General features: G+C 33.4%; 2 protein-coding genes across 2 annotated transcripts; one reads left to right on the forward strand and one right to left on the reverse strand.

The window, feature by feature from the left end:
* Positions 1–262: 262 nt before the first annotated feature.
* LOC144565713 (KOW domain-containing protein) lies at positions 263–2,463 on the forward strand. Its single transcript, XM_078315533.1, has 5 exons — positions 263–419; positions 509–604; positions 1,114–1,217; positions 1,482–1,618; positions 2,057–2,463. Exons 1-5 carry the CDS (start codon positions 360–362, stop codon positions 2,137–2,139), a joined length of 480 nt encoding a protein of 159 aa, XP_078171659.1. The 5' UTR covers positions 263–359; the 3' UTR covers positions 2,140–2,463.
* A 3,359-nt stretch (positions 2,464–5,822) lies between these two features.
* LOC144565189 (Sec14p-like phosphatidylinositol transfer family protein) lies at positions 5,823–11,735 on the reverse strand. Its single transcript, XM_078314867.1, has 11 exons — positions 11,496–11,735; positions 11,347–11,375; positions 10,193–10,276; positions 10,045–10,098; positions 9,506–9,583; positions 9,001–9,054; positions 8,763–8,822; positions 8,217–8,312; positions 7,760–7,861; positions 7,431–7,511; positions 5,823–7,004 (listed from the first exon to the last, which is right to left on the reverse strand). The coding sequence occupies exons 1-11, from the start codon at positions 11,548–11,550 to the stop codon at positions 6,678–6,680; spliced, it is 1,020 nt and encodes a 339-aa protein (XP_078170993.1). The 5' UTR covers positions 11,551–11,735; the 3' UTR covers positions 5,823–6,677.
* Between the last annotated feature and the right edge of the window lie 1,830 nt (positions 11,736–13,565).

Here is a 13,565-nt window from a genome sequence, read left to right on the forward strand (position 1 = left end):
TTTCGGAATACGCATCCTCTGTATGTTACATACTGTTTGAGTTTAATTTTTGATACGATCAGAATTTACTGTTTGAGTTAATTTTTTATACGATCAGAATTATTCAAATCCGACTCACGCCTATAACGCACGGGGAAATCGGACGGTCCAGATCTTAATGCAGAGGACAATAATTCGTAATTCCGTAGGTCAATTTCGTGATTATGCATTATTACAGGGGCATCACTGCACAAGAAACTTCGCCGATCAAACGATGACAAAGCATTTTGAAAAAAAGAAAAGACAATACTTCATAGAACCCCAAGTAAACCCTAAACCCAATTTGAACGACCGGGAGAGGGGGAGGAGGAGGAAGAGAGATGGGATGGAAAGCAGCTGAGAAGATTATCAGGCACTGGAAAATCCTCCGTGGAGACAACGTACTTTTCTTTCTTCGAAATTTTCAGCTTATTCTCCACAAAAGTTGGATCCAATTTGATTGTTATTACCTTAATTTACTGGATTTTAGGTGATGATAATAAGAGGCAAAGATAAAGGCGAAACTGGATCTATCAAGCGTGTCATACGCTCCCAAAATCGAGTCATTGTCGAGGGAAAGAATCTGGTATTTTCTCCTCTTTTCTCGAATGTATTATATATTCTGAAGTGAGGGAGTAATTGTATTAGCGGACCTCTGGATCTGTTGAGTTTTGTAATTTGAGAATTTGAAGTGGGCTCCAGATGTTTGATGAATTCTCAAATGAAGCAGCAAAATTGTATTCTTCTTACAGAGTTCATATAGAGAGGATTACTAACTCTTAATTACTTTTCATATATCACATTCGGGGTGTTTGGCTCAAATTCCTGTATTTTGCTTGATTGTTTTGTTAGGTCTCTATGAATGAAAAGTTTTCTTTTTAGTACCAGATCATTTCTATGGTTTAACCTTCGGATTCAATTGTTTTCTGGTATTTGCATGCCAGTAGTAGACTTTGATGCTGCCGAAGAAGAGCAGAATAAAAATAAAAATTAATGTGTAGCGGCACTGGTTTTGAAATGTACGGTACTGAATTACAGGGTTGCATTCAATCTGCGAATATGAATCGCTTAATCTTGATTCATCTCACGTTGTAGGTCAAGAAGCACATAAAGCAAGGAGAGGGCCACACTGGGGGCATATTTTCCATTGAAGCCCCTCTTCATGTTTCAAATGTCCAAGTTCTCGACCCTGTCACTGGGTACTTACTTTCAAATATTTTTAGTTTGCGCCCTTTGCCTCAGTTTTCTTTCATGTTCATTCTCCCGTTTGTCATTGATTTATATAAAAAACACTTTGTATTTAAGCACATATACTTTTCCTTAAAGTATGATTCGAGTTACATTAATGATAGTTATTGTGGGCTGTAATTATGTTATTTTGTTATATTGATTTGATCAATGGTCTTTTGAATGTATTCTTCCATGATTTTACAATCCATAAAGTTTGTAGTAAACTTCTGTAGGAAGCCATGTAAGATTGGGTACAAGAGGCTGGAAGATGGGACCAAAGTTAGAGTCTCCAGGGGTCAGGAGGCATCCGGTGAAGTTATTCCCCGACCTGAAATCCTCAAAGAAAGGAGGAAGCCTCGACCTACTATTTGTATGTTCTCTTTTTAATGGAGAAACTATTTTGATCATCTATTTTCAATGACAACTGGGCAGTGGGTTCAATTTGGCTCAATTTGATTCAGCCAAGCCTCAATCCAACAGCCTTAACCTGCCCTAGTTAATTCAGTTACCTCAATTTGTATCAACACCCTACTTGCCTGCAACAAACTTCCGTTAGAAGTTACACAACTTCAAGCCATCAGCTTTACACAATGAATTTGATCCATTTTATTTTTATTAAATAGCTATCTTGCCCAACTATTTCATTATCCTATTAGCAAAGTAAATAAGAGTTAGCAATTAAGACAAGCTCAAGTATATTCCAAGTTTGTGCAACTCAATTGTCAAGTTTGCAGTTAGGTAGCTTGTATTACTTAATTTTAATCTTTACCTAGTAGCCAGCTCAGTATTTAAAAATGAAAATATGCAGTGGGGCTGAAAGATACTCCAATTGAGCATGTGCTAGAAAAGACGTATGATGCCAAGGCCGGTATCGGCATGCCTGAGCTTTAGGGGTCTTAATTAAAGATGCAGTCAAAATTCTGGTAGAAGCTTTGATTAATTTTTTTTATCGTCGAACTATGTGAATGAATAAATTTTTTTTGGAGAGATGGTTTTCTCTAATACTATGTTCTATTGGGATTTTCAATAGTACGGGTTCAGCTTTTTTTAAGGGAATCATTGGGGCGTGATGTTCTGTGAGATTTTACTTTAGGATTCAATATGGTATAGAAAGATGGATAATGAGGATTATAATTCAGGATGGTGGTGCAGAAGTCAGGTGCTATGCTTGTTTGTAGCCTTTTATTATTTGACCAAATTACACTCTCTCATCCCTTAAGCACTGTGGTCTCTCATGCACAGTAAATTGAAGCTTCTTTGCTGCATTGAGGACAGCAGACAAGTAGATGCAAAAATGGTCTGGACTTTATTAGTTGGTGTGCTTGCTTACACAACGCTTAATTTTTTTTTGAAAAACTGATAGTGGCTATCAGCTATTACATTATCCTAACAGCAAATTACATCATTGCACTAAAAGTAAAAATTACATCCTTCACTTCCCTGCACTAATAGTAAAACTTCAACAATGCCGCATCCACAATTGTGCCTCCTGTACCGCTGTATCAGCAGCTCTTCTTGGGTCATTTAGCCTTTCATCAAAGATGCTTCTGTTTCTTTCTTTCCACAGGATCCAGCACGCTGCCAAGAAAGAAATGCTCCACTCCTGCTTGGATTGGGTAAATATGTAATTGCAGAATTGTGGAAATCATAGCAAATTGTTCTGGTATCAGCACATCTAGTAAACACTTTGCTGTTATATGATTTTTTCTATGCAAATTTTATTAGAGGATGCCAGTATAGTAAAATATCAATTCTGCTCTTGTACTTGGTCAAGTTCCTAACATGGTATACCAAAAAAGGAAAAACAGAAAAGTTCCTAGTATGATTGTTCCTTTAATGGGTGCAGTCACAATGCATCTCAATTCTTGGTTGCTTTTCTGACAATGAATTATGTATGTTACACTTAGTTTGCTTAATCGTGATGTCACGAACGTAATTATGAGATTAAATTGAATAAAGATCTGTTGCAGTATAGCAAAAAATGGTTGATCTTATGCATACAAATAATATTATGATAACAAGTGCACCATATACAATATTAGCTTTTAACAAAAAATATATTCAGGGGTGGTAAAGTCATTACTAAATAGTTAACAAAAAAATAAACCAAAAGATAATAAATAAAGGGGGGGGGAACTGACAGATCTGCCTGTAGAGGGCAAACATCTTTACTTTTTTTGGGATGAAACTGACGCTACTAACTATAAATATAATAGCAACGCAACAAATTGAGCTACTTCAAAATAATATACTATTGGTTGATAATCGCGCTCTCTCTACCTATCTGAACATCACTTCAGTTACTGCTGTTTCTCTTGAAGCACTTCTGATCCCTTAAATGCATACTTCCATAACTTTCCGTTTCCAATATATCCCTATAAATCAGCTTCCTCTAGTATGCTCTCTCTTCATTAATCCCTATTAATCTATTCAGCATCCTCTTGCATGTTCTCTGCTCATAAAATCTCTTGTAAACCCTTTCTTGAATTTCATACAAAATCTCCAACTATCTCTTTTGTTTGTGAATTGATAAAAATCTAAGGTTACTCAGGATAATGGAGCCTCTTACCATTGTCACATTCACCGGAACCTTGATCGGCCCCATAGGGTTTCTCATCTACCGTTTGAAGTCGTGCTTCGGATTTTTTGGACGGCTTATTGACTGCCTGAAACACCCGCATCCGCCTCCTGAAAGACCTGTCGTTGCGCCATGGAAGCGGCAAGGAGACAAGCAGGCTTAAAGTTGTGAGTCTATAAATCACAAGATAGAAGGCAAAAATATGTGGATCTAACGCTGGGCCGAATTGTAAGAATGTACTTTGAATCTTTGATGCAGTGGCAAAACATGTATTTCGACCTCATGCAGTATTTAATGAGATGATTTTTATCTGAGATTTTAATAGATTATTAAAAAAAAGTAAACGTTCCATTTTGACGACATTTTGATGGCTAAATGAACCTCAATCTAACATCCCATCTTTTATTTTCTAGTTGTGCCAAATGAATTTGAAACCCGCATCTCTCGCTTTAAAAAAGTGATTAATACCATCCGTACACGACCCTATCCTCATGTAAACACTCTTATTTTATATTTTTTGAAATTTTTTTTTGCTATTTTTTTAGATTTATTGAAAATCACTGTTTTTGGATGGTCCAGAATTTTCAAATCAAGTGATTTTCTAAATATCTAAAAAAATAGTAAAAAAATTTCAAAAAATGTAAAATTTGGTCTCCACACACATATTAATATGGACAACAAGATGAACGGTTCGGATCGACCGTTAGAATTTTGAAAACTCGAATATTAAGCCGTAGTACGGATTGGCCCCGTGATATGCATAGTACCATACTACCATAGACTCACTCCATAATAAATATACATAAAACTCTGGATGTACGACTTGCACAAACTTTATTACGGTTCATATTTAGAGATGCGTGACGTGCAAATACCAAATATTTTGGGTCGAATCGTAAGTATTTAAAGGCAAAAGAGGAAAAGTCTATAAAGTATAACTAATTAAATACGGAAAAATGCCAATGAGAAATGAAGTAAAACTGTAAAGGAGAGAGACGCCTGCTCCGTTTCTCTATAATACGAGTTAAGCGATTGCAAAACTGATGGCTGGATTTTTTTTTTAATTTATCTTCATATTGGTCTTAAATAATTAAAGTGTAAAATAATTGATGTCCATTGTTTTTTAAATTGTATTTACTTAACAATATTTGTTAATTGAGGAGGGTTCAAATGCCTTTATTTTTGGTGTCTCCATTATGCCTCTATTTTTAAAACTTTAATAACTCAAAATTTAAAACTTAAAAGTCAAAATAAAACTGTTCGATATGATCTACATTATTTTATCTATGCACATGTAAAAAATTATGACATTTTAACTTTGTTTTGGTTGTCATCAAGAGTTTGTAATAACACACTAATGTGGATAATCTTTAGACGTTGAATTTTCAACTTATTGATTCATATAAAACAAAACCGAAATGTGATCATTTTTTTATGAGCAAATAGATAAAATAACATAGATCACATTTAATGATTTTATTTTAATGTTTATGATTTACATTTTTGAGTTATTAATATTTAAAAAATGAAGACATAGTGGAGATAAAAAAAATGGACCCTCTTCTTGTTGATTTCATAACTAAATTTAAAAAAAAAAACTTCTGGTTAAATTGTAAGCACATTATGTAATATTAATGACTAGATATTTCAAATTAAATAACAAATAAAATTTCGAGTTATCTTGAGTCCATCTAAATCATGATCTGATATGCATCTTGGTTAAGTACTGTTAGTTTGCATGAAATTTCAGATGTAACGCGTAACACGAAAAAAAAATAATAATGAGGATGTGCCAACAGAATCTACTATCTTTTTACTTGAAAAAAAAATAAATAAAAATGGCGCTTGCTATCTTTAGCAACATATGTTGATTAGAACCTAGAACTAGGGTTTATAGCCAAAATGAGTATTTGCCTAAGGAACAAATACTGGTGAAGCAAGTGTTAAAGCAAACACAAGCAATTTGCATATAATTGAGATCTCATAAGCAGTGACATAGCTAAAATTCTTTACCATTCTCTATGTAGTAAGATGGAATTAAAAGTTTACATCAAGATCTTTGGTTCCTATCAATTTCCTAAATTACAGCAGGAAATACATACATACAATATTTTAATGCCATAATATACTACAGGTTCTAACACATCCTGGCAATGAAATATCAGGATTTTACACATTAAGGATCAAGAATTTTAGGGTAAATTCTAGGTAGATCTTATTAACTGGATCTGATAATAGAAGGCAGAACTGCAAGTACGTTTTTTTTAACTGGTTTAGGTTGTAAAACTGTCGTGCCTAGAATTTGTATATGATATAACAACAAAAGATATACCCCAACTAAAGTACAAGTATCCCTTATTCCCTTCAAATTTCCATGTATCCTAAATACCTCTTAAAAATCGAGTGACTTTCTCTGAAAACCTTTAAAAGGTATTTAGGTTCTACAACAAATAACACAACTTTCCATGGGAATAAGAGATATTCCTGACCTTTGTTAGGACATATACTAGAAACTATGCTTTAATAGGGAATTCCACATGTACTTCTACAAAAACTTCAATATATCAAGAATACCCCTACAACAAATTTGAATTAATACCCCTAGAAACATAGGAAACATTGCCCATACCCTTCCCCTTCCCCTTCCCCTTCCCCTTCCCCTTTCCATTTTTTTTTCAATGGAAGTGCCGAAACTAAACCTCTCTCGCCCGTTATAAAGAGACAGAAGAAACTTCTTATACCAGGGGCATGTAGTATAGAGGATATCTTCAAGGGGTATTATATCATATATTGCAGGAGCATACATAAATATTAGAGCTTTTCCAGAGACACACATGAAAAATTTCATCGTCTAATTATCTAAAATTTTTAGCCCATTGACCGAATGAGAGATCCCATTGACATCCCCAAACTTGTGCATCTCTGACTCGATGGTCTTCACAATTAAATCCTCTGCGTCTGGTTCAGGCATTTCTACATGAAAGGACCCGTGCTTAATGGGTCCAATCGGGTTGACTTTTGAGGCCTGTTGTTTGATACAGTTGTAAAGCTCTTGGTGGAAGGGGTGATCCAGGGAAAAGCAGTTCCTATTGTCTGACAACTCATACCGGGTTGAACCCGATCCAGATCCAGATCCATCTCTCTTGCAGAAATGGGGCAGAGAGTGATAATCCATTATCTACAGATTTTATTTCAAACTTTTCAAGATGAAGTTAACGAATGAAAGAGAATATCTAGACCAAAGCATTTCCGGTTTTTGCTTTATTTTTTGTTTGCAGTTTATCCATGTTTGATTGCTCAGTCAAGGGCGAATAGAGGTCAATCTCAGAATCAAGGAAGATTTGAAGCTTCATGAAGGTTCAACATCACAACTGAGAGCTAACTGAGGTTTAATTTCATGATAATGGCATAACATGGGTTCAAATGTGCAATTGAGGTTACCCTACTACATATGGATCAGGTATTGTAGCATAATCATCAATCTGATCTTAACCCGTATGTACGAGCCAAATTTGACATTTTTGCTATTTATGGAAACCCTTGGGTGTCATTCCTAGATAATGTCAAATAAGCTAAATTTAAAATTTTAAGCTGAAAAATTCACCTGTAACAATTCCTCTCTGCCGCTTCCTGATAAGACTTTGATTTTTTTCCGGGTTCTCTCTTGCAAAAGAGGTTTCACAACCTGATCAATTGTTCCCATCCACAGCATTATTATATATTATAGAGCAAAATAAATCTATAACATGCAACACCAGAAATAAATCCAGCAGAAAAAGCACAATGGTAACAAATTACATAAACTGACCAAAAAGTCATCAAATTCCCAGATTGTGATCTTTGTTTCAAGGGGTACATTTGAAATTTAACATCACTTTCATACATGCATAAAAAAAAAAATTCTTAGCTTAATATTGCATAGCATAAACTTACCTTCCAACATGCCGAGAATATGTAAGGGACATTTACTATGTAATAAGTCTCCGTCTTTTCAGGATAATTTAAGTCGTCAATTGTAGATATCATGGTCAGTAACTGCACCAATATGAACTCATAAGTACCGTAATTTACATACAAAAATAGAATAAAGGATGTTGATACAAACTTTTTAACTAGACCAAAATTATAAAGATTCTGTGTCTAAAGAACTAAAATAAATAAATGGCAATCAACTGATATGTGTAGGTAATTAAATCTAAACAGCAACAATATAAGCAAATAATGCAACATGAGGTTGTGATTAAGTATGTCATGTTCACCTGCAGATGACAATATTAGCCAATAGGTATAGTATCTGAGGTCATGATAATATCAGTGATGGTATATGGGGGGAGTTTTGCAATTCTACAAGTTTCAGGAATTTAGTAACAATGCAGAGTTCTATTCATACCTTAATTTGGCTGAGAGCTGACAGCTTTAGGCCAGTCATGTCTAAAACTTTCAAGCATGTCACTATTTTTTTCCCATGCTTTTTACATGCCTCTGGCTATTAAAAAAAAATAAACAGTGTTAGAAAAGTGATAGGCAATTCCTTAATCACTCATCAGGGCTCCAACCTGTAAGAAAAAAACACTCTAGTAATAAACACAAACTTTATGTGGAGGAATGTGTACTTGTGACCATGCATAATGAAATTTATACAACATAAGTTCATGAGTTTTGCTTTCATGTACTTTATATATTTTGACTTGGCTATCAGCCCTGATGGAAAACCTGAAAGGTTGGACATGTCAATCCAAGCATTGTGCATTGACATCCTCAAGTGAAACACACATCTCTTCTGAAATTTAGTTGAATGTTTTATTTTTATTTTAAAAAAAGTTATGGTCAAACTAATGTTTTCCAAGATATATATACAGCTTCCAAATGTTGCATCCTAATTTTCCCAAAAAGAAGCAGATATAAAAAAAGTTAGAATCTGAGAAGAAATACATACCAGCACTACACGATCCCGGTATTCATTTATCTGTATGTGTGATTGCATATAGTAGTGGACCTAGTATAAAAATAAGCACAAATAGAACAAACATAAGAATCATGTATACGTTACTTGAAATTAGGGTTTTAAGTGTTTCAGACATCAAGGCCATTAAATAATGACAAAATAGTGACATAATTTAATAACACTATATGACAAAATAAATTATAACATTGATGGAAGTATTAATACTCACTGATGCTTTGTCAAATGTGCTAAGCCCAACACCAAGAGCAAAAACAGGATGCCCCTATTTTTTAAACAAAGAAATAAAGAGAAATATAAATACAAGGTTGAAAGTTTTGATTCTTGTATGCTTACGTCTGCATGAGCAAATATGCACTTACTGTTATACTTTAAATCACCATCTAGTACTTGCAACCTAGCTTTTATATGAGAGAGATTTGGAAGGCATATTCCACTAATCACAATGATGTAATATGTTAGACGTACATGGTACAGACAAACAAAGAAGGTAATCTTCTTTTTCTCTCACTGTAGAGGACATGTTAACCTTATGAAAGAAATCCACAGTAATTACTTCTTAATTGTCCACTCGAGTTAACCTATCTATACATTTTGATCAGGAATGCTATAAACTACGAGAGTCATGAGGTATTAGAAATAACGGTACAATGTAAGCGATGATCAGTGACTACAAACTTGGGTTTAATTAAAAATAATAAAGCATGAAAATTTACCTCTTTTGAATATCCTGACATACCAATCAGTTGCGAGTCCCGAACAGATCGGTATAAGTCAACTGGTACGATAGGTTTCTGTGCAAAGAGAAAATTCAAAGAAAAATGGTCACAGCTATAAAATATAATGTGTAGGGATTAAAATGGATGGGATATTATCCAATTCGTATCCGAAAAATAAAAATGGACATGGTCTGATCACTTTTAGATTCATATCCAGTCGGTTTTCACCGAGAAATTATATTTGGATTCTTTAACCACATATCATAAGAAAAAAAATAGTACTTCTACCAGATCTGACCAGTATGGTATCTGCTGAAGCAAAACATAACAGAACAAAATTCCAGATTAAACCATTACCACACCAGTATAAGACATAATCAACATGCAATTAATATCTGAGACGGAACTTTATGATGAAATTTACAGAATAAAATTTTATAAAATTTAAATAGCATATCAAGCAAATGGTGCGGTCTCACACACCAAACACTAAACAAAACAGTTCCTTTTCTAAACTTTAAAGAAGTGTAACTTACTGATAAGATGCTGTCGATCTCACTTGAAATCCTCCAGTTGAGGCAATCCATGAGCTGTCAATTTCAAAAGAAGAAAAATCCATAGATGGAATTCAATTGTCGTACAAAGACAAGTAGAAATAATTATGGAGTGCAATTTTTTTTTTACCATTTTATGGGCTTTAGAAACAACTCCTTCTCTGGCCCGAAGGAACCGTGCCAGTGTTTCATTCTGATATCCTTGATGCACATTCTGTCAAATTTAGTACGTTAGTATGTATAATCCATAGGATTACATTACAACTAAACATAAGCTCTAGTGGCCCATGCGTACACATGCATGGGTTACGACGTACATCCACACATGTATAAAATTGTGTTTAATTCAAGCAACTATCCTAAAATAGTAAAAAGCTTTTTACCATAAGATGACAAGATATGACAACCAGCATTAAACTTTTGGGGCATGACAATAACACATGACATGCACTTACAACCTCATAGATGCAATAGCAGTGAGAAAACATGCAAGTAACATGGTTAAGTTAGAGGCACCTACCAATCACATGTACATACACACCACAACAAACAACAAAAGGAATTGCCTAATGCAGCAACGCAAAGAATAAAAATTAAGAGAATCTAAATTCTGAAAAGAAACCTCAATAATAATTAATATATTACAATGAAATTGTAGGCTAGGCTTAATTAATTTCCTTTTACCCCGAGCATAAAAGGAAGAGCATAATATATGCTAACACCAGTGACAGACCCTTCAGACTTAAATATATTAGGCGGCTACAACTTCAAACATTGCACAAAACAAATAGACGATTAAGAATAAAACGTTGATTTCTTTCTCTCTTTTTATTCCTCGCCGCCTTTGTTGCTTTATATCGTTGATATTAAGGCCTGGGGGACCCACTTGACCTGGTTGTGCATGAATCTCACAAGAAAAATTATACAATGCAGAGAGAACCAATCAGGGGACATGCTGACGGCCCAACAAAAATTTAAATTTTTTTGGAAAGTCAATGAAAAGTTATTTCTTCCTCATGATTAGGTTGTTTTCTGCCACTTATTTTTTTACGGTAAATGTTCCACAGCGACAACGAAAGAAAAAATTAAGTCCAATTACCTTCAACACACTAATTTAATGAAAATAACAAAAATTAAAGGCTTCATCAAAAAGAATTTTAGGCTTCAACGAGATCAATAATTTGGTACAATATAACGCAGAAATCAAATATTCCGCAATAAAGTGAGATTTGAAACTGAAACCGAACAGATCTAAAGAAATAGTACGAGTTCCATGCCCTATACCTGAAATGTCCTCTTGAGTGGCTCCTCCACTGCACCAAAATTAAGCAAAGACAAATTCAAAAAAAAAAAAAAAAGAAGTAAATTTTCAGATAATCATAAATCCAAATGAATTCTGAATTGAAAAAAAACCGGAGATAGAAATTACATACATTCGTCCATAAGTGCTGAGAGTTGCTTGATCGCATCTTGGGTGGCAATCCCCATTCTGATCTGGGGTAAATTGGGAACTAGTATGACTTACTTTACGCCTTAATTCGTCAAATGTTAGGGGTCTCTGCGAAATCGAGAGAGAGAGAGAGAGAGAGAGAGAGGTAGGATTTCTATCTCGCTCCCTCGCTACCGGACTACAGAGTTGCTGCACTGCCTACTTTTCTATGGTAAGAGAAAGACTAGGAAACAACCAAATTTGACAAGTATTGTATTGGGCCCTTTTCAATGGCACCCTCTTAAAGTTTTATTTTAGTGTATGCCTTACATACTCTACGGATGGATGGTGTTTCCTAGACTCCTAGTGCGGAATATACTCTTTTCTTTCTCAAGAATATTTCTGATTAGGATGTATACAGAATTACAGACGGGTCATATTAGTCCAATTTTGTCTATGTTTTGATTAGGTTTATAATAAGGCAAAGTTATTATACTTTTAATCCATAAATAATCATCATGGCTCTAAATCCGTTAAACATGTACTAGTCAAGTTTTGCAACTTTTTATGAGTTTTTATCAGGGTTCTAAATAGTGCGCTGCAGCGTTTTTGAACCATAAAAGTTATGATGCTATTAACGCTTTAGCCGCTATATGAATATAACGTCATTTTTTTAACCGTTTCGCTATGACGCGATAAACATTATTTAAAATTTTGATTTTTATTAATAAAGTTATCATATACACTCCAAATTAAGTTTTGTTATTTTTTATGGATTTTAAATATTACTCTATCTATAAGGAAGATTTAAATGACTAAAACAGTAAGATGTTATTTATATATTTTATTTTTATATATAAAATTTATAAATGGATACTGAGACAGTTAGATGCGTTTTTTTATTGACAAATTTATCGTATACACTCCAAATTAGGTTTTGCTATTTTTTATGGATTTTAAATATTTCTCTCTATAAGGAGGACTTAAATGACTAAAGCAGTTAGTTAGATGTGATTTATATATTTTATTTTTATACATAAAATTTATAAATGGGTACTGATAGCTTGCAAAGATATGTTGATGTGAACAGTGTCTAGATATGTATTTTTCATTTTTTTTGTTTTTCGTGTCGTAATTTTAAGAGAAAAGCAATTTAGATTTCTTGTGTTATTTGGATTTCAGAATGTTTGTGATTAAAATTTTGCAAAGTATCGGTATTTCACAAGCTTTTAAACAAAAACTCATCTTTCGTTTCAACCCATTAAATTTATTTTTGATACCTTAACATTAAAATTCTCTACAAGATATCTCACCATTTAATAACGATTAAACAAATACAACTATAACAATACAATCCGAAATTTTTATAAATACCCAAAAATAAAACAAAATTACAAAATCTACCCAATTTTTGAAAAAATCTACCCAATTTTTGAAAAAATCTACCCAATTTTTGAAATAATCTCGAAAAATACCCAATCCGCTTACTAAACAACCAGATTTTCAATTTCTTTCCGGTGACCCAATTCTCGGAAATTAGAAAAATGTTCGGTTACTTGGTAACCGGAAATATGGAGAGTGTCCGGTTATCCAATAACCGGATTCACTATTTTAATTGCAAAGCATATGCAATTTTTGAAAGCTGCGCCTGTATCAGTTATTACAAAGCTGCAATTTTTGACGCTTTTTTTTTTTACAAAGCATAAATTAAAAAAAAATTGTATTGAAATATTAGAAATGTTGAATATATTTCTTTAAAAATAGATAGAATACAATATAGTTTGATTTATTAGAAAGACTACAACAAATAATCCGGATCAACAATTTTTCAGGCCGAATTTTTCATGGCTGTAAGAAAAAATAATATATTTCTTTATGTGTTATTGGAAAAAAAATAAATATGGTTTGAATGTGAGTTATTGATTCCAGTTCAAAAGTCACTTCTAGGTAAATACAGAAAATATTGTGATCCTTCTAGTACATTTAATTTCTAAAAAGTTGTATCTATTTTTGAAAAAAATAAAAACTTTAAATTATTTAATGACTGTTATTTAAAACAATTTCAAAAATAGAT

The sequence above is a fragment of the Carex rostrata genome, chromosome 14 (assembly GCF_964058835.1).
Source record: "Carex rostrata chromosome 14, lpCarRost1.2, whole genome shotgun sequence".
NCBI lineage: Eukaryota > Viridiplantae > Streptophyta > Magnoliopsida > Poales > Cyperaceae > Carex > Carex rostrata.

Coding starts and splice junctions, on each gene's coding strand:
- LOC144565713 (XM_078315533.1), top strand. CDS start 360: ATGGGATGGAAAGCAGCTGAGAAGATTATCAGGCACTGGAAAATCCTC. Junction 1,218..1,481: donor GTTCTCGACCCTGTCACTGG/GTACTTACTTTC, acceptor AAACTTCTGTAG/GAAGCCATGTAAGATTGGGT. Junction 1,619..2,056: donor GAAGCCTCGACCTACTATTT/GTATGTTCTCTT, acceptor GAAAATATGCAG/TGGGGCTGAAAGATACTCCA.
- LOC144565189 (XM_078314867.1), bottom strand. CDS start 11,550: ATGGGGATTGCCACCCAAGATGCGATCAAGCAACTCTCAGCACTTATG. Junction 9,055..9,505: donor TGTCAGGATATTCAAAAGAG/GTAAATTTTCAT, acceptor TTTAAAAAATAG/GGGCATCCTGTTTTTGCTCT. Junction 7,512..7,759: donor TATTCTCGGCATGTTGGAAG/GTAAGTTTATGC, acceptor ACAATTGATCAG/GTTGTGAAACCTCTTTTGCA.